Source organism: Neovison vison, chromosome 11 (genome assembly GCF_020171115.1).
Source record: "Neovison vison isolate M4711 chromosome 11, ASM_NN_V1, whole genome shotgun sequence".
NCBI lineage: Eukaryota > Metazoa > Chordata > Mammalia > Carnivora > Mustelidae > Neogale > Neogale vison.
Window position 1 is genome coordinate 3,054,343 of NC_058101.1, and position 18,771 is coordinate 3,073,113.

General features: G+C 52.0%; 1 protein-coding gene and 1 pseudogene across 1 annotated transcript; both read left to right on the forward strand.

The window, feature by feature from the left end:
• The first annotated feature begins 1,900 nt into the window (after positions 1-1,900).
• On the forward strand, positions 1,901-8,366 carry LOC122889733 (collagen alpha-1(I) chain-like). The gene is made up of 5 exons (XM_044225101.1): positions 1,901-2,631; positions 2,679-3,407; positions 3,552-3,618; positions 6,059-6,422; positions 6,706-8,366. The coding sequence occupies exons 1-5, from the start codon at positions 1,901-1,903 to the stop codon at positions 8,364-8,366; spliced, it is 3,552 nt and encodes a 1,183-aa protein (XP_044081036.1).
• A 2,167-nt stretch (positions 8,367-10,533) lies between these two features.
• Positions 10,534-18,397, forward strand: LOC122889734 (annotated as a pseudogene).
• Positions 18,398-18,771: the final 374 nt, after the last annotated feature.

Here is an 18,771-nt window from a genome sequence, read left to right on the forward strand (position 1 = left end):
TGGGTTATGATGTCCTTTCCAGACTCAGACACCACAGCCCTTGAATAGGTCTCAGCAGGAGGAGGAAGGTGAACGGAAGGAAATGTAAGCAGGACGACGGTCAGCCACCCAGAGCTTCCTCACCCCCTGGGCCAGGCTTTCCAGGCAAACTGGGGACCAAGTGCTATCCAGCAGCCTCAGAGAGAGCATCAGATTTTAAGAAGACTGTCTAGGCCTTGGGAATGTTACTAAGTTGAGAAGTTCTAGGTGAATCTCTTTCCACAGCCAGGAGAAGGGACATTATCCCAATAGTACTTGAGTTCCACCACCTTTTCTCTCTGTTTTAGGCTGTGTATAATTTCTGAGTTAAAAAGCCAGGTGCTGATCAGCATCCATGGGATTTGTAATAGGAAGATTACTTAGCACCAGATCCCAGCCAGTTCTCTGAGGTATGGACTTTCATTTTAAAATGGGCTCTGAAGGATGAGCTGCATAAAGCATTCCTCTCCTGGGAAGGGAGTCTAGGCAGAATGCACACATGCCCAGGACTTTCTAGCTTGGAATGTGTCCATGACATACTTTTCTGAAGGCTGAAGAGAGAGAAGACATCTAATTTTCTCTAAGGAAAGGGGAGGGGGGGAAAAAAAGAAAGAAAAGGATTTGGGGAATAGACACCAATCAGTAACCACAACAGCAGTGATTCATGCTGCTTTGTTAGAGCCTTGACAACACAGTCTGATTTCTTCACAAACCACACTCTCATACCTAAACTGCTCCCCTGGTCATATGACATATTGGACTCTGAGTGAAACCATCTTTCATGATTTCAGTTCAAATGGACTGCAGGTGTTTCACAATTTAATCCAGGCATATTAATCTAGCATCAATGAGGGAATGTCTCCCCAAGCATCATATGGAAAGCCTACAGCTTTCAGTAGATTTTCATAAGCACTTAAGAACTACCACTGTAATTCTTTCTTCAAATTCTAATACTTGAAAATGTGGTCGCTCAGAGAACTCACAGACAGATCAACTTGTCACAAAGAACAGGAATGACACCACTACTACGGAGTGTACTACTGCATATACATTACAAAACATCAGAAATAACAGGTAAAGAAATGGAAAGTTACACTTTTTCTCTTGAACTTGCTGATTGAAAAAGCAGTTCCCAGTTTGACTTGATAGTCTTCTGGTAATTTAATATAAAGGTGACGAAGGTATAATTCATAATGTCCTCTAAAGTTCTGAGGAAAATTCATATTTTAATAAATAAATAATATCCGGAAGTATCAAATGATTCACAATGTCCCAAGAAAAAGAAACATTTTGAATATGACCTGGATGGTGAGACTTCCTGAAGGCCCAAAATTCAGTTAAGGTCTGGACAATTTTTATTACCCAATCAGGTATGGTCCTCCAGTGTGTGCGCGCACACGCGCGCGTGTTTAAGCAGGCTGAGGCTGAATACTGTTGAGGACAGCAATTTTAAAGAAACTTTCAGGACTGCATTTTTCTTGACTTCAGGGTCAGGGCTCCTCGTGGCACGTTTTCAGGCGGGATGGTTGCGAGAAAATGGCCTGTGGGAGTCCTACCGAGGAGCACCTGCTCCTGGACGAGTGGAACTGACCCGAGTTCTCAAGAGCCCGTTTGCCGCCACCTGAGCTCCCACTACCCTGCACGTGGGTCAGATGCCTCACAGCGTGGGCTCCGTTCCAGACTCGGTCCGCCTAGGAAGCCCGCGTTTCCAGACGAGGGGGAGTCCCTGAAAGCGTGAAAGTGTGTCGCGGACGTCCGGGTACCGACGTGGTGGCTCCATTCTACGTCCGCGACAGGCGGGTGGTTTCCGACGTCGGCACCCCACCTGCTGACGTCCCGGTTAAATGCTCGGCCCCGACGCTAGGAGCGCGGAGGACACCGAATGACCGGAAGGGGCTTCGACGCGGGTCCACGAGGCGTCCCGGAGAGGCCGGGCGTTCACTACCCCGCAGTATGGCGGAGGGCGGGCTCCACTCCGCTGGGGACGAGTCAGAGAAAGGATGGAGCCCCCGACGCCGGGGCGACACGGGACCTGCCACCTTCACCGCGGGTGTCCCAGAGCAAACCCTGGACGCACGAAGCCGGGAGGAGGCTCCACGCCTCCCACGTTCTCCGGGCTCCTGCCCTCCCCGGGGCCGTGCAGCCGCCGTCTCCCGCCGGGCGCCCGGGGCACAGAGGCGTCCTGACCGCGGGCTCGCGGGAGCGGCCACGCTCCTCCCCACGCGCCACGCGTCCTCCCGCCGCGGGTCTCCGCGCCGTCTCTCCAGGGGCCGGGGCCTCTGCCCTCCCTGTCCCGGGCTGCCAGGGTCCTCTCCGGCCGCGGAAGCCTCCCGAGCACGAGGGCAGGACGGAGCTGCGTCCCGCGCGGGTCAGGTGCGCACGACGGCGAGCGCGTCTGCACAGCCAGTTCCCGGGCAGACGGCGAGGGCGCCCCCGAGCGCCGGGTCAGCCCCGACAGGGGTCAGCGCCTGCCTTCGGGGCCTTCCCGTGCCTCGGAGGTCTGGAGGACGGACCCCGGAGGGGCCCGCGAGTCCGGCTCCGGCCCAGCTCCAGCCGGGCCCTGCGTCTGCCCGGGTGCGCGTCCCGGCCCCGCCGCTGTGACCTCGCCGGCCTGTATGCGACACCGGCGCGGGCGGACGGAATCCTGACGCCGTCGCGAGGGGCGAGGTGACCGGCGGCACGTGCCGAGGACAACACGCGGTGCGGGGCGGATACCCGCGTCAGTCCGGCCGCGGCCGTCCGACCCGCACGGCCCTCGCGCCCTTTCCGACGGGCGGGGCTGTCCTGGGAGCCGGGGACGCCCCGCCGGCTGGTTCAGCGCCGCAGCCGAAGGCCGAAGTCCGGGCCGCGCGCCGCCCCTCCCCGCACTCCCCCGCAGCAGGCCCGAGGCCGAGCGACCCCACCCCACCCCCGCGGCCCGAGAGCGACGCGGTCCGCGGCGCCGACGGCCCGGCCTCGAGCTCCCCCCGCGACCGCCTCCGGCCCCGCCCCCGACGCCGCACGCGGCTGCGCGCGGAGCATTGTGGGCCGCGCGGCCGACGCAGGCCTGTCGGGGTCGCACGCGGACGCCGCTGTCTCGTGCGGGACCGGCAGGCGGTGCGTGAGCGCCCGGAACTGCGGACCCTCCGCACGCGCGAGCCCCGGGCCTGCGGTCGGGCCTGCGGTCGGCCCCGCGCCCCCGAGCGAGCCACCCGGGTCCCTGAACGGCCGCCTCCGCGCGCGAACCCGCGGAACCAGCGTCCGCCTCGCGGCGCGGCTGCGGCGGGGTCAAGCCGGGTCCCGTCCCCTCGGGGCGCGCGCCCGCGGCTGAGCCTCTCGTGCGTCCGTTTCCGCGCACCCGGGGCGTCGCTGGACTGGAGGGGCCCGCGGGGCTCGGAGGGTCGGCTTGAGTGACGCGAGCCTGGCCGAGCCTCCGCCGTCCCGCGCGCAGGGAGAGCCAGACTGCGTCGCTGGAGGCCTCTCAGGGGTGCCCCCTGCAAATTCAGGCAGATGCGAGCTCTAAGCCTTGTTTTTCCTGCCCTCCCCCCCTTCAGAGACGCCGTGCGCGGCCGTGTGGACCGGCGGTGCCGCAGGACCGGGGAGCGCGGGCTGCGGCGGGAGGTTAGACGGCGCTTCCGACGGCCGCGCGCGCGTCCTGCCGCCCAGCCGCCCCTCTAGCGAGCCTTTCCCCTAGGGACGAGGGAGGAAGTGAGAAAGGTAGGGAAACGCGGCTTAGGACATGAAAGATTCTGAACAAATGTTTCTTTACTAAAAAACGGCACTTCAAACCTGAAGAAGAAAGCCAAGGAGTCCGTCTGAAGTGGGATGGGGGGCCCAGGCCTGGAGCTGGCGCCAGGGCCTGGCTCGCCATGCTGGGGGCACTTCTGCGTCTAGTCACGGCTCCTGCGAGGGGAAGAGCTCAGGGGAGAGATGGAAGAGGGGGCGGCACTGCTCTGGGGAACAGGTCTGGGAGGACCAGGAGCAGGGCGTGCGGCCTCGGCCTCTGCAGAAGGGACGCGTTCCTGCAACAGACACGGGGCGTATCTGACTCCACAGAAGTAACGCTTCGATGAAGGGAAGAAGGGAGAAAAGACGTAAGGTCAACTACCTTGGGGTGCAATAGACCCTCAGTGGAGTGCTGGAGTCTATACAGTCTCCAAAGCTTGAAAATTCACAGGAGTCCCAAACCGACCCTCGCAGACATCCCTGAGTCACCCGTGCGGATCAGTCCCGGAGTGCGGGAGCCTCCTCCATCCCACGCGCCTCACCAGGGCCCGCTCCTTCAATACCAGTGACCTTCCCTGACTTTTCGGGTGGGAGCACAAACATCCCTTTTTGTTCTCTATAGATAATAGAGGATGATGTTTTACCCAGAACTAACAGGACGTCCGGGAAAACATGGCCCCAGACAGTCTTGGAGACCAGACTCTTCTGCTTTTTCCCTGAGGGCAGAGCAGTGCTCACCTCAGGAATTCCACAAACTTCTGGCTCTTAGTCTGCACTCCTCTCAGACTCTTACTAAAAAGTGCTGTTAGCAGAAAAGAGAATAAAATAAAATAAAACCAATTCCTCAGTGCCCCACCCCCCCCACCAGCAAAAGAGACAAGTGGTGAGAAGGAGCCACAACTTGGAAAAGATTTATTTTTCCTGGGCATAAATCTCACCCCCTTGTTCCTCGGCTCAGCGAAGCATGATAAAGCCCTTTTCCATAAAGTATTCAGTATTAGAGCCACAAAGCTCCCCCAATCAGTAGCCATCTGCTTCTACCATAACTGCTGCTCCCGAAGCAGGGAGAGCAGCAGCAGAGAAAGGGCACCACTGTTCGGCTGCTGGACAAATGAGGAGACTGAATAGCTTTGGTTTTCCTTGTGTATCTGTATCTATAGAGACAGGAGAAGAAAGGCCGCATTATATTGATACAACAATTGTAAAACAAAACACGGAAGAGGCATCGAAAGGGCAGCATCGCATGCATCAGGGGTCCCCAGATAAAAGGGGAGCTAACAGATTTATAGAAACCTTTAATTGGTTTTCAATTGAAAGCTAAAGGGGCTGGGACGAAGCTGTGAAGAGTGGCAAAGTGCCCTCCTTCAGCCGTCTGGGAGGCGGGATAGATTTCATGGAGGAGAAAAGAATCCAGACCCGGCCTGCGCCTCTGCCGAGAGCAGAGAGGGGCTGGGCGTGATGAGTACTTCTCCGAGGCCAGGGAATTAGGTGTGATCGGAACAACGGAGTCTCTCAAGCTCTCTTTTTCTTCCTCTCTCCCCCTCCTTTCCTCCTTCCCTTCTTCTCACTCTCCTCAGACTGGTAGGCAAGTGGAGAGGGAAGGAAAGGATGCAAAAGTAAATTGAACTCTCCATCCCTGGAAGAAATAGACCCCAGCCTAAAAACCCGACTTCAAATCTGTTCCTCTGCCAGAGGGAGGCCTCTTGGACAGAAATAGGAGTCCCATCCTCACCCCACACGAATCCTTTCCTCTCTTTTTTTCTAGACTTAGGAAAAGCTAAAGCTCACAGGAGACCCTCCAGTTAGGGCGGCGAGAAGTCCTTGCTTGCGCCCACTGGGGTCATTTCAGAGCAGATGCTCCACTCAGCGCGCACCCGCGCCTCTTGCCAGCCCCTCCCTTCGCGGCCGGCGGTGGCCCCCACCAGGCTCCACTGGCGACTGGCAGGGCCCACCCGCACGGTTCCGTCTGTATGTCTGTGTGTCGGTTCCTAAAGCTAACTTATAGGCGCGACCCTCCATTATCTTCGTCGATTTCTCAATTAATCACAGATAAAAGGCAATGGTGCAAATTACGACTATGAAGGACTAGAAGACGGTTTTGAACAAAATGGGAGAAAGGAAATAGGATTAATTGAACAGGAGAGAGAAGGCTCAAGTGGGAGGAACAGGCCTGGGGGTGGGGCGGGCAAACCCTGACCCCTGCGCGCTGTGCGTGGGCCCCGCTGCCTCTCCCAGCGCCCTCCTGAGGAGGCAGCCCCCCCAGAGGAGGTCCCGTCGTCCCAAGCGTGCCGAGGAGAGGGAACTGGGTTTCTTCTCGGGCTCCCAACCCTGTTAGGTGCCCGCCGGCAGCTCACTCTCCCTTGCCCCTGTCACTGCCCTCCTCCCGTCTGCCGCTGACCCTGCGGAGCGACGGGACCCCCGGCCGGGGATTCCTCTCCCCGCGGCGAGCCTGCGGCTGGCGGCGTCCCGGGACTGCACGGGCGGGCGCACGTCTGTCTCGGAACATCCGTCTGGGGAGGCTCTCAGCAACCGCGGGAGAAGGAGTCTCGCAGGTCCCAGACTGCCTTGGCCCGTGGAAGGATTAGCGACGCCCCGTTCCGAGGCTGCTTTCCAGAACCGCGCGCGGGATTCCGGAGCAGACGCGGCGGCACACGTGCTGCACTCGCCGGCCGCTCCGATTAGTGTCTCCGGGGGGATTTGTGCGGGAGCTTAGGGAGCTCGCGGGGTCGGGGGCGCAGGGCCGCGGCGCGGGGGGCGGGGTCTGCGGGCGCGCGCCGGGCTCGGGGGTTAGCGAGGACCTCGGGTGCGCGCCGACGCCAGGCCTCCCCGCACCCCCCACCCGCGCCCCCGCACCCCGCGCCCCCGCACCCGGCCGGACGGCTCCGAGGAGGAAGCAGCGGGAACTGTCCGGGAGGCAGACTTGGTTTTTAGGGTGTGTGAGGGGAAGAGGCCATCGAGGGTCCTGACTCTGCGTGGAAGAAGCGGCTCGGGCCCAGCCTCTGCCCCACACCACGTCCTCCGAGACGCGCCCCTTCCGGACCCCGTGTGCGGGGAAGCCGCTCCCGACCGCCGGACTCACCGGCCCGCGGAGTCGCCGTCCCGTACCGGGAGTCAAGGAGCGCCACCCGCCGGCCTCGGGTCTCGGGGCTGCGGCCTCGGGCGCCAAGAGAGGCGTCCGCGGGAGGACCGGGGCCGGGGCGGGAGACGCACCCGTGGGCGACGGACCCGCCCCGAGCCAGGGAGGGGCCCGGGGCGGAGAGGACGGTTCCGGGGGGAAGGAGAAGGACGGCGGGGAGGGCGGGAGCCCCCAGGCAAGGAAAACGGAGAAACAAATAGGAAATGAGGGGAGGAAGGCGGGAGGAAGAGGGGAGCCCGGGACCCAGGAGGTCACGGCCCGGGCACTACCGCCGTCTGCCAGCAGGGGGCGCCGCTCCGGCCCGCAACGCCCCGAGCAGCCCGCAGCGGCCCCGGCTCGGGATGGGCGCCCCCTTCTGGCGGCCGCGCGGTGCTCGGGGCCCGGGGAGCTCCGGCGGGGACAGCGGGCGGGGACCGCGGACGGGGACAGCGAGCGGGGTGAGCGGGCGGAGGGGGCGGCCTTCCCGGCAGCCGCTGACCGGTCTGCTCGCCTGCTCCCGTCCCCGCGCCCCGCTCCCGAGGGCGCCCGGCGGCCGCGCTGCTGCCCCGGCCCGGGCCCGTGGACGAGCCGCCGTCGGCGCACGGCGGTCCGGCCGGTCCCTGCCGCAGCCTCCGGGAGGGCAGGGAGGCTCGAGCGCAGCCCGGGAGCGGCCGTCTGGAGCCTAGGCCGCGGGCGGCGGCGGGGGGTGCGGGGGACGGGCCTGCGGCGCGGGGGAGGGCGCGAGGGCGCGGGGACGCGGGCGGGGCCGGCCCGGGGGCCGCGGAGGTCGGCGGGTCGAGCCTCCGATTTCGGCGCGAGGCGGCGCGCAGTGCGGGAAGCGCGGGCGCCGACGGGGCGACTCCCCCCGCTTCCTGGGACGCGCCATGGAGGGCCGTGGGGACCCCGGACCGCGGTCGCACGCGTTCTCCGTCCCCGTCCTCGCGCCTCGGCCGTGCCCCCTGAGCGAGCCGTCCCGTCCGGCGGGGGCTCCGGGCGCCACGACAGCGCTCGGCCGGCGGGGCGGGCGCTGACGGTTCCCCCGGGGGCAACAGCGCCGTTGGCAGGGGTGCTGGGGGGAGGGGGAGGCGACGGGCAAGTGCGGCGCCGGGACGAGACACGGGGTAGAGAGTGCGGATCCTCCTCCCCGTGTCGTCGCAGGCCCCGCCTTTGGGGTCAGTTCTCGAAGGGAAAACCGCGTCGGGAGCCGGGGGAGGGGGAGGGGCAGACGCGCGGGAAGGGGACGCGTGACGCACCTGGCAGAGAGCCAGGGGAGCGCCCCCCGTCCGTTCGGGAACGAGCGCTCCAGCGCGCCCTGGGCCGCGGTCCCGGCCGGCTGTGGGGGCCGACGGGGGTGGAGACCCGAGACGGAACCAGACCCGCCGCACCCCCGGCAAGAGACCCGCTCCCCTCCCCCGCGGTCGCGCGTGCGGCGGCCGGCGTCGTGCGGGAGAGCTGGCGCGTCCCCCCGCGGCGCATCTGGCGGGCACGGACGGCGCTAGACGGCTCGGGGCCGGGTCCGCCTACCTAGGACTGAGCGGAGGGAGAGGCGGGGGAACCCCTCTGGAAACCCCAAAGTTTGTTCCCTGAATACAGAGGCCACACACCCCCCACCCCAACGCTAAGACTCCTCCCCCAGGCAACCCGTGTGTACCTGTTCCTCTAACTAGCTCGGAGAAGGTGAACCGTGACCCTCAAGTCTTCTGATGACCTTTCAACCTGCGGGTCTAACGCTGCACCACCCTCCTTGCCTTGTAATTTGAGAAGAGAGGGGAGGCCGTCAGCCTGCCTCCTGGGTTTGCAAACACGGTGTGTTGGGACCACAGTGTTTCATATATTAGCAACATGCACGGAGAAAAAAAGCTAAAGGTCTTAATTTCTAGCCTTTCGGAAGGGATAAAGATGAACAAAAGAAAGCAAAGGGGATTATTAAAATGGCAAAAGATGGATAAACGTTAAATCTAGGATAAAGCTTGCGTCTGAGGTTGTCCTTTTTCTTAGGCTGGGTGATGATTACCTAGCTGGTCAGTGTATTTTTTTTCTTTATGCCATGCATATATTTTATAAATACTCTTTTTATCCATCCAATATTTAATAAAGCAATCACAAAACGCAGAGGTTTGCGGGTTTGCAGAATGACGTTTTTAAGTTAAGTTTAACAGCTCTTTATTGAATGTTTACCATATATAATGTATAAAATGATAATACTCTTTCTAGTATAAGTACATGCTATGAAATATTTGGGGCATGCTTATACTGGTTCATGGGCACAAGATGACTGCTGTAATTCCAGACATCACACCATTGTTCTAAGCATGAAATAGGAGACAGGGGCAAAGAAAAAGAATTCTTTCCTTTTATCAGTAAAAGAAAAACTTAACATTTTCCAGGTGACCTGAAAACATTTTTCAGGTGACCTGAGTCACCTAGCCACAGATAGCTACAAAACACTCTGGGGGAACTGGTTCTCAAAGTACAAAAAGATCAAGTAAGGGAATTAGGAATAATTATTGACTTGTAGCCCGGGATGTCTGCCAAAAAATTGAAGGCGAAGAAGACTTAATGTTAGCACCAGGCCAGAGCAGATTCTCAAGTTTTATCATTGTTTTAAGTAAGAATCTTTTCTTCTCTCTATAGTTATTGAAACGTATCAGTTAGGGATACTTGTGTTTGAATTTAACAGTTTCTTTGTGAATTTCATCAAATTCTATTTCAGAATAAGGGCTCAAGCTTAACATAGTCATGAAATAGGTGACATAAAATCTGACTTTTATTTAAATAAACTCGGGAAAAATGGAAGTAGAATTTGTTTACAATTATTTATTTACTTACTTACCTAAAAACTTATTGGGGCACCTGTGTGGCTCAGTGGGTTAAACCTCTGCCTTCAGCTCAGGTCATGATCCCAGGGTCTGGGATCGAGCCCCACATCAGGCTCTCTGCTCAGCAGGGAGCCTGCTTCTCCTCTCTCTGCCTGCCTCTCTGCCTGCTTGTAATCTCTCTCTCTGTCTCTCTCTGTCAAATAAATAAAATCTTTAAAAAAATATTTATTTAGGGCACCTGGGTGGCTCAGTCAGTTAAGCGGTTAAGCATCTGCCTTTGGCTCAGTTCATGATTCCAGAGTGCTGGGGTCAAGCCCTGCATCAGACTCCTTGCTTAGCAGGGAGCCTGCTTCTCCTGCTTGTGTACTCTCTGACAAATAAATAGAATATTTTAAAAAGATAAAGATTTATTTACTTTTTTGAGAGAGAGAGAGAGTGCAAGCGCGTGGCAGAGGAGGGGAAGGGCTGAGGGAGAGGAACAGAGAAACTCAAACCGGCTGCACTGAGCACGGAGCCCAGTGAGGTTTCCATCTCATGAAGCTGCCATCAGACCAGCGGAAGCCAAGAGTCGGAGGCTTTGACTGACTGGACCAGCCCAGTGCCCCTGTGTACCAATTTAAATGAAATAAGGAAAGTAGCTTTTATTAGGACTAGCGTTTTAATCCCAACTCTGGATTACTAGATGTGTGACTTTGGGCATTTACTTGTCTGAATCAAGTGTCCTCACCTGTAAATGTGTAATAATGTTAGTAAAGTCTGGCAGGGTTGTGGTGAGGCTTAGAAATAAGACCACACATAGATTTTTAAATGTAGTAATCAATAGGGACCCAGAAGGAAACAGAATTCGGTCCAAATGAAGGGACTCTTTACAAAGACATGGGCATGGTAGTGGGAATAAATGAGACACGAAGCACACAGAAGCAGTTTAGCAAGAAGCTCTTGGGAAAGCAGTTCGTGTTTCTGGAGCTCAGTAAGACCTGGAACCTGGAAGGAGGAGCTCGGTGAGAGCCACAGAGATCCAGCTGATGCGGGAGAGGCAGGACAAGGCGGAGGCAAGGAAGAATGCTGACCTCTCTCTTCCCCAACTTTCCAGTTTCTTGTTTCTATCTAACATCGGCTAACCCCACCCGGAAACTAGGCGGTCAGGTGTGGAACGGTGCCGAACCTGCCTGGGTCAGCTTCTGAGGACTTAGAACTAGGCCTGGAAGGATGGAGAGTGGATCTCAGGGAGACGATGGAGTATAACTCGCATACAACTATTCCTACTCGTAATTAGACTCTTCAAGAACCCTCTCTGCAAACAGCTCTTGAATTCACAATTCCAGCTGAAAGTAAAACTTACTTTCAGGCTTTCGGGGCGTCTGGGTGGCCCAGTCAGTTATGCGTTTGCCTTTGGCCCCATTCATGATCCCAGGGTCCTGGGATGGAGCCCTGCGTCAGGCTCCCTGCTCACAGAGGGGGTCTCCCTCTCCCTCTGCCTCCTCCATATGCTCATGTGCTGCCTCTCTCTCAAATAAATAAACAAAATCTTAAAACAAAACAAAAAAACACCTAGCAGGCTTTGTAAACCTAAGCATCCAAGTTTTGAAGAATCATCTCTCAAAGCTCTTTGGCTGAAAGGTCCTGACCAGCACTCATGAGAGATTTCCAGAGGTCTTGGCAGGCTTTGTAAACCAAGACCAGGAAGAATTTGAGAGTACGCCCTATAAACTTCCCCTGGGCATCCCCAGGTCTTCCATCATTTTGTGGCTTCCTGTGTCAGGATCAGTCTTGTTAGGCCTGGTTAGTCACTTGCTGACTGTTATTTTCAAGGAAGCCAGCCAGACTTCAGCAAAAGGTGACTACCTCCCAACAGATTAATCCCACAGCAACAGGAAATCATTCTAATGCCTTCCCTAGAGATTAGCGTCTATGTGGGCTTCAAATTGAAGTAACTTCCTCTTTCCAACTTTGCCATCCCGGTGGTCCTTTCCTCCTAAACCTTAATAATCCCATATATAAAATGACGAACAAGGACCGTGGTGGAGAAACATGCTACTTTCCTCATTTTAGATACATATTATAACTAGTATCAGAATCTTGAGTGTTCACTCCATAAACAAAAGCCTCATTTCTGAATTTCTAGAAATGAAGACTTTGAGAAGTTGAGAGTACTGATATAAAATTGGCAGTCACTGTTTTAATGGAGAGAAACAACTCTAGAAAAGTTAGTAAGAAGCAAGGATGAATTATTGTAATAACTTGTGTATTACTGCATATAAGCGAACAGTACAGTTAACCGAAACAGGCCAACTTCCAGCATGATAGCTTGGGGAGCTCTGCTGAGCAGCCCCCAGTGAAACTAGTGAAAATTATATATACACAAGAAAAAAAAAAGTCATGTAGGGATACCTGGGTCACTCAGTCACTTAAAGGTCTGCCTTCGGCTCAGGTCGTGATCTCAGGGTTCTGGGATCAAGCCCCGCATCGGGCTCCTTGCTCAGTGGGGAGCCTGCTTCTCTCTGCCTACTCCTTCCCTTGCTTGTGTGCTCTCTGACAAATAAATAAAATCTTTAAAAAGAAAAAAAAAAGTCTTTTAAAGCCTCTAGAAGTCGTCCTAAAGGCAAACAGCAAATTAAGAAAGGTCTGTGCAAGAAACTCCATAAAAACTTGATAAAATGGATGAAACTGTGTGCTCGCTTCGGCAGCACATATACTAAAATTGGATGAAACTGTGACATGTGAACCAAGACCACTTTCCTGCTGCCTCTTCCCAGCTCACTGGGGCATAGATTCAACTCAGACTGCTGCAGCCCGCAGCACCGGGCGGCCTTTATCCTGCAGCCCCCAACGGGAGGATTTTCTCTGAATAGGAGCAAGATGACTGCTTTGCCCTCCGGCCCTGGCTGTCGTTGCTGAGGCTAGCTCGGATGAGTGTGGGGGGAGGTCAGAGCTTCCTTCTCACGCCCAACCCTTTCTTGGGGAAGAGACGTTGACTTTGGGTTGGGTGTGGTGTCCTGGGAATCCTGGGGCCCCAGAGCCCTTCCCTCAGTCTGTGAGGCAGAGAGTCCCCACCAGGAGAGGAAGCCCAGCGGACTGCTGCCCTCCAACCCCCACCAAGCACTCGTCTCCTGGAATACCAGTGTCCCTCAGATGCTTGTCATTGTTCCTGCCCTCAGAGCCCGGGCTCAGAAATTCTGCCTGCGGGAGGAGGCGGGAGAAGCCAGTCATGAAGTGGTGGGAGTTCAAACCCAAGGGCTGCTGGCGAGGGCAGTGTCGCCCTGGGGAACCTGGCTGGCCCAGTGGTGGAGCGCGGGACCGTGATCTCGGGCTGTGAGCTCCAGCCACGTGGTAGACACAGAGACCACCGCGAACAAGCAGACAGACAGACAGACAAAGTGTCTGTTGTGTGAGCTGTGATGAGAGGCGCCTGGAAGGGTATTTAGTGCAGCTGAGACTGTAAGCCAGCTAGTTCGTGTGAATGAGCCGCAGAATGAAAGCGTTGGGAGAAGTCCCTTTGGGATTAGTACAAATATCAAATATGATCTCAGAAACAGTTCTTTCCAAGGAGCCACAGTAGGATTGGATTAGTTTGTGGAGGAAGTCTGCTCCTGGGAGCTCTTTTGTTTTTCCTTTTTTCCCGGCTTTATTGAGTTATAATTGACACATGAAATTGTATATATTTATAGCATATGATGACTTGATAAACATGTACATTGTGAAATGATTACCACAATCAAGTTAATTAATACGTTTATTACCTCCGGTGAGAACACTTAAGATCTACCCTCTTTGCAAATTTCAGGCATACCATACAGTATTTTTAACTGTACTCACCAGGCTATGCAGGAGATCCTCAAAGTATTCACCTGATAACTGTTAAGTTTGTATTCTTGGACCAACATCTCCCTATTCCCACCTCCCTGCCTCCCCACCCCAGCCCCTGGTGACCCCCATTCCATTCTGTCTCCATTAGTTTGACCTTTTAAATTTATTTAATTTTTATTTATTTATTTAATTTTTTAAAAAAAGATTTTATTTATTAGAGAGTGAGCCTGAGTGGGGGTGGGAAGAGGCAGAGGGTGAGGGACAAGCAAAGTCCCCGGTGAGCAGGGAGCCCAATGTGGGGCCCCATCCCAGGACCCTTAGATCATGACCTGAGCCAAAGTTGAGACACATAACTGACTGAGTTACCCAGGAACCCTTTCTTTATATTTTTTAAAAGATTTTATTTTTAAGTAATTTCTACACCCAATGTAGAGTGCCCTGATAATTAGGATCAGATAGATGGTTCGCAAATATTTTCTCTGATGACATTTTTAAACAATCTATGTAAAATTATGTAGTACGTGTCTTTCCCTTCTGGTTTATTTCACTTAGCGTAATATCCTCTAGGTTCCTCATTTCAAAAGTGGCAGTATTTCCTTCTTTTTATGGCTGAATGATATTCTGGTTGTGTGCGTGTGTGTCTGAGTGTGTGTCTGTGTACCACATTTTCTTGATCAGTTCACCCATTGACGGAGACTCTAGTTGTTTCCATATGTTAGCTATTGTGAGTAATACTGCAGTGAACATGGGAGTGCATATTATCTTCCAAGATACTGACTCTGTTTTCTCCGGATATATATCTAGAAGTGCGATTGCTGGATGTTACGGTAGTTCTATTTTTAATTTTTTGAGGATCCTCCATACTGTTTCCCACAATGGCTATACAATTTACATTCCCACCAACAACGTACAAGGATTGCCTTTTCTTCAGATCCTTGCCAACACTTGTTATCTCTTCTCTTTGGATAATGGCCATCCTAACAGGTGTGAGGTGGTATCTCATTCTGGTTTTGATTTCCATTTCTTTGATGATTAGTGATGTTGAACATCTTTTCATATGTTTGTCTTTCAGCATCTTTTTGAGTACCTGTCTACTCAGGTCTTTTCTTCATTTTTAAATCAGGTTGTTTATTCTTTTGCTATTCGATTTTAGGAGTTCCTTATCTTTCTGGATGTTGATCACATATCAGATAGATGGTTTGCAAATATTTTCTCTGATTACATAAGATGCCTTTTTATGTTTTTGTTTATTTTCTTTGCTGTGTAGAGATTTTTAGTTTGGTGTAGTTCCCCCTTGCTTATTTTTTGCTTTTCTTGCCTCTGCTCTTGATGTCATTTCCAAAAAATCATTGTCAAGACTAACATCAGGAAAATTTTTCATTATGTTTCTTCCAGACAGTCTAGGGTTTCAGATCTTACATATAATTTTTTAAAAATTTTAAAAAGATTTCATTTATTTATTTTACAGAAAGAAAGAGAGAGAGAAAGATCACAAGTAGGCAGAGAGACAGAGGGGGAAGCAGGGTCCCCACTGAGCAGAGAGCCTGATGCGGGGCTTGACCCCAGGACCCTGAGATCATGACCTGAGCCAAAGGCAGAGGCCCAACCCACTGAGCCACCCAGGTTCCCCTTACATATAATTTTTAATACATTTTGAGTTAATATTTGTGAGTGGTGTAAGTTAGTGGCCCATTTCATTCTCTTATTTATCTAGTTTTGCCAACATCATTTATTGGAGAGACTGTCCTCTCTTCACTGTGTGTTCTTGGCAGCTTTGTCAGAGATTAATTGGTTTACATCTGGGCTCTTTATTCCAGTTCTCTTGGTTTATATGTCTGTTTCTATGCTGTTGCCATACTGTTTTGATTATTACATCTTTGTAACATAGTTTGAAAGGAGGAAGTGTGATGCCTCCAGCTTTGTTCTCTTTCTCAAGGTGCTTTAGCTATTCAAGGTCTTTTGTAGTTCCATACAAATTTTAGGGTTGTTTTTTCAGTTTTTATGGAAAATATGAGGGCACTATTGAAAACATTAGGACAATATATTGGGAATTATTAGAGTTCAACAGCTGTTGTCAGGAAAGGGTGGAAGATAATTTTACTAGTACCATGGTCATCCTAGAGTGACCATAGGGGGTGCCTCCCTGATCGCAGAGCGTCAGAGACTTAACGGTGTGTATGTGTATGTGGGTGGGATAATGAGCCCGAGGCAGGAGACGAATTCTCAGAATTGCTACAGTATAGTACATAAACTGTTTAGTTCCCAGTAAAGAACTATAGGGCCCGAAAAGGAATAGGAAAGTATGACCTACATACTGGAAGGAAGGCAGGCACCTGAAAATACCGGTGAAAATTACCAGATGTCAGATTTAACAGAAAAACATTTAAAATAACCATTATAACTAGTTCACAGAACTGAAGGAAACTATGACTGAAGTAAAGTATAATGCCAATGTTACACGAAATAGAGAATATAAAGAGAGAGAGAGATTTATTAGAGATAAAAAAAAGTTGGAAACTTTGGAGTTCAAAAGTGAAGTGAAATAACTAAGGTAAAAAATTCTTTGGAGAGGCTTAGCTATAGATTTGAGCTGGCAGAAGAAATGATTAGTGGACTTGAATATGAATTTATGGTCTATTCAAGCTGATGAACAGTGAGAAAAAAGAAAGAAGAAAAATCAACAGAGCCTCAGAGAAGTATTGGACAGCATGAAGTATACTAATGTGTGTGTAGTAGTAGTGGTACCAGAAGGAAGAAGAAAGGGGAAGAAAAAATAGAAATAATAGCTGAAAAATCCCCCAATTTATAGAAAATTAATAACCTACACATCCAGGAAGCTCAATGAATAAATGAGAAGAGTAGAAGAGATGAAAAGAGACCAGTAAGTAGATACATCCTAGTAAATATGTTGAAAGTCAAAGGAAAGCAGAAAATCTTAAAGGCAGAAAGAGAAAAATGACTCGTCACTCACTTATCAGAGAACTGCAATAAGAATAACAGCTGAGGGACGCCTGGGTGGCGCAGTTGGTTAAACGACTGCCTCCGGCTCAGGGCGTGATCCTGGAGTCCCGGGATCGAGTCCCACATCAGGCTCCCAGCTCCATGGGGAGTCTGCTTCGCTCTCTGACCTTCTCCTCGCTCATTCTCTCTCTCACTGTCTCTCTCTCTCAAATAAAAAAAAAAAAAAAAAAAGAATAACAGCTGATTTCTCAGCAGGAAAAGTGGAGCCCAGAAGCCTATGGGATACCACATTCTGTGTGTTTGAAGAAAAATAAAAACCTGCTTGGGTAAGCCAGCTCCGTGCGAGCTACTTCTGTATAGCCCCCTGAGTGGTGTGCCCTGTCTTCTTCTAGGTTTTATGAGTGTAAGAAATTTTTTTCAAGTTTATAAACCTCTCTGTGGTGTTATTTTCTGTCTGTACCTGATCGATCATCAGATGTACACGTTTTGGGACACCCAGGTGGCTCAATTAGTTGAGCATCCAGCTCTTGATTTTGGCTCAGGTCATGATCTTGGGGTTGTGGGATGGAGTCCCATGTTGGACTCTGTATCGGTCCTGGAGCCTACTTGAGATTCTCTGTCACTCTCTGCCTCTCTCTCACTTTCATTCCCTCTCTAAAACAAAAACAAAAACTCCCAAAAATCTCAAAACATCTTAAGTTACATAATTATTCCTTACAATATAACACCATATACCAAATTTAACTAAAAATGGATCAGAGACCTGAATGTAAGAGCAAAAACTGGAAAACTTTTAGAAGAAAATAGAGGGTTAAAATCTTTATGACCTTCAATTTGGCAAAAGATTCTATGATATGACTCCCAAATCACAAACAACCAAGTCAGAGCTGCTGCCGCCAAGTTGGGGTCCAGTCTCACGCACCGCTGACCCTGGCCCGCCCAACGTGCACTCCCGATTCCTTTTAGTTCTAAGTCTAAAAAGGCAACTCTCAAAGATCAGCTGATTCAAAATCTTAAGGAAGAACATACTCCCCAAAATAAGATTACAGTTGTTGGGGTTGGTGTGTTGGCATGGCTTGTGCCATCAGTATCTTAATGAAGGACCTAGCAGATGAACTTGCTCTTGTTGATGTCATGGGAGACAAAAGGGAAGATGATGGATCTCCAGCATGGCAGTGTTTTCCTTAGAACACCAAAAATTGTCTCTGGCAAAGACTATGATGTGACTGCAAATTCCAAGCTGGTTATTATCACAGCTGGGTCATGTCAGCAAGAGGGAGAAAGCTGTCTTAATTAGGTCCAGCATAACATGAACCTCTTCAAGTTGTGTTTCCTAATATCATAAAATACAGCCCAAACTGCAATTTGCTTGTTGTTTCCAATCCAGTGGATATCTTGACCTGTGACGCTTGGAAGTTAAGTGGCTTTTCCAAAAACCATATTATTGGACGTGGTTGCAATCTGGATTCAGCCCAGTTCTGTTACCTAATGGGGGAAAGGCTGGGAGTTCACCCATTAAGCTGTCATGGGTGGATACTTGGGGAGCACAGAGACTCCAGTGTGCCTGTATGGTGTGGAGTAAACGTTGGTTTACCACCAGATGGCTGGTGTCTCTCTGAAGAATCTGCCCCCTGACTTAGGCACTGATGCAGATAAGGAACAGTGGAAAGGGGGTCACAAACAGGTTGTTGACAGTGCCTATGAGGTGATCAAACTGAGAGGCTACATTTCCTGGGCCATTGGACGGTGGCAGTTTTGGGAGAAAGTATAATGAAGAATCTTAGGCGGATGCATCCAATTTCCACCATGATTACGGGTCTCTTTGGAATAAAAGATGATATTTCCTTAGTGTTCCTTACATCTTGGGACAGAATGGAATTTCAGATGTTGTGAAGGTGACTCTAACTCCTGAGGAAGAGGCCTGTTTGAAGAAGATACACTCCGGGGGATCCAAGAGGAGCTGCAGTTTTAAAGTTTTCTACTGTACCACTTCACTGTCTATACTACAACAGGATTTTCGTTGGAGGTTGTGTACATTGTCCTTATTATCTGATCTGTTACTCAAGGAATATTAAAATGGCCCAAGAAAAAAACATCAGTTTCCTGAAGTTCTAAATAGGAATGTTCATCAAACCCTGAAGCTATATCCTAATGCTGGATGATACCTGTCTTTGTAGTCCTAAATGGGTTCATCTCAGAGGCACCACTGCCAATATTGTGCATGCTGCAGTTGCTCTGCAAACCAGATCGTATTTCCTGTGTGTTCTATGACTTCTGGTTCCTTCACCCAACACCCAGCATGCCTAGTCCATCTTTTCCAGTCAGTCACATCCTCAGATATAATGT

What these genes read in the sequence shown, in the direction of transcription:
- LOC122889733 (XM_044225101.1), top strand. Translation starts at nt 1,901, where the DNA reads ATGACCGGAAGGGGCTTCGACGCGGGTCCACGAGGCGTCCCGGAGAGG. An exon ending in GGCTCGGAGGGTCGGCTTGA is followed by an intron (nt 3,408 to 3,551) that starts GTGACGCGAGCC and finishes CCCCCCCTTCAG; the next exon opens with AGACGCCGTGCGCGGCCGTG. An exon ending in AGCGCGGGCTGCGGCGGGAG is followed by an intron (nt 3,619 to 6,058) that starts GTTAGACGGCGC and finishes CAACCCTGTTAG; the next exon opens with GTGCCCGCCGGCAGCTCACT.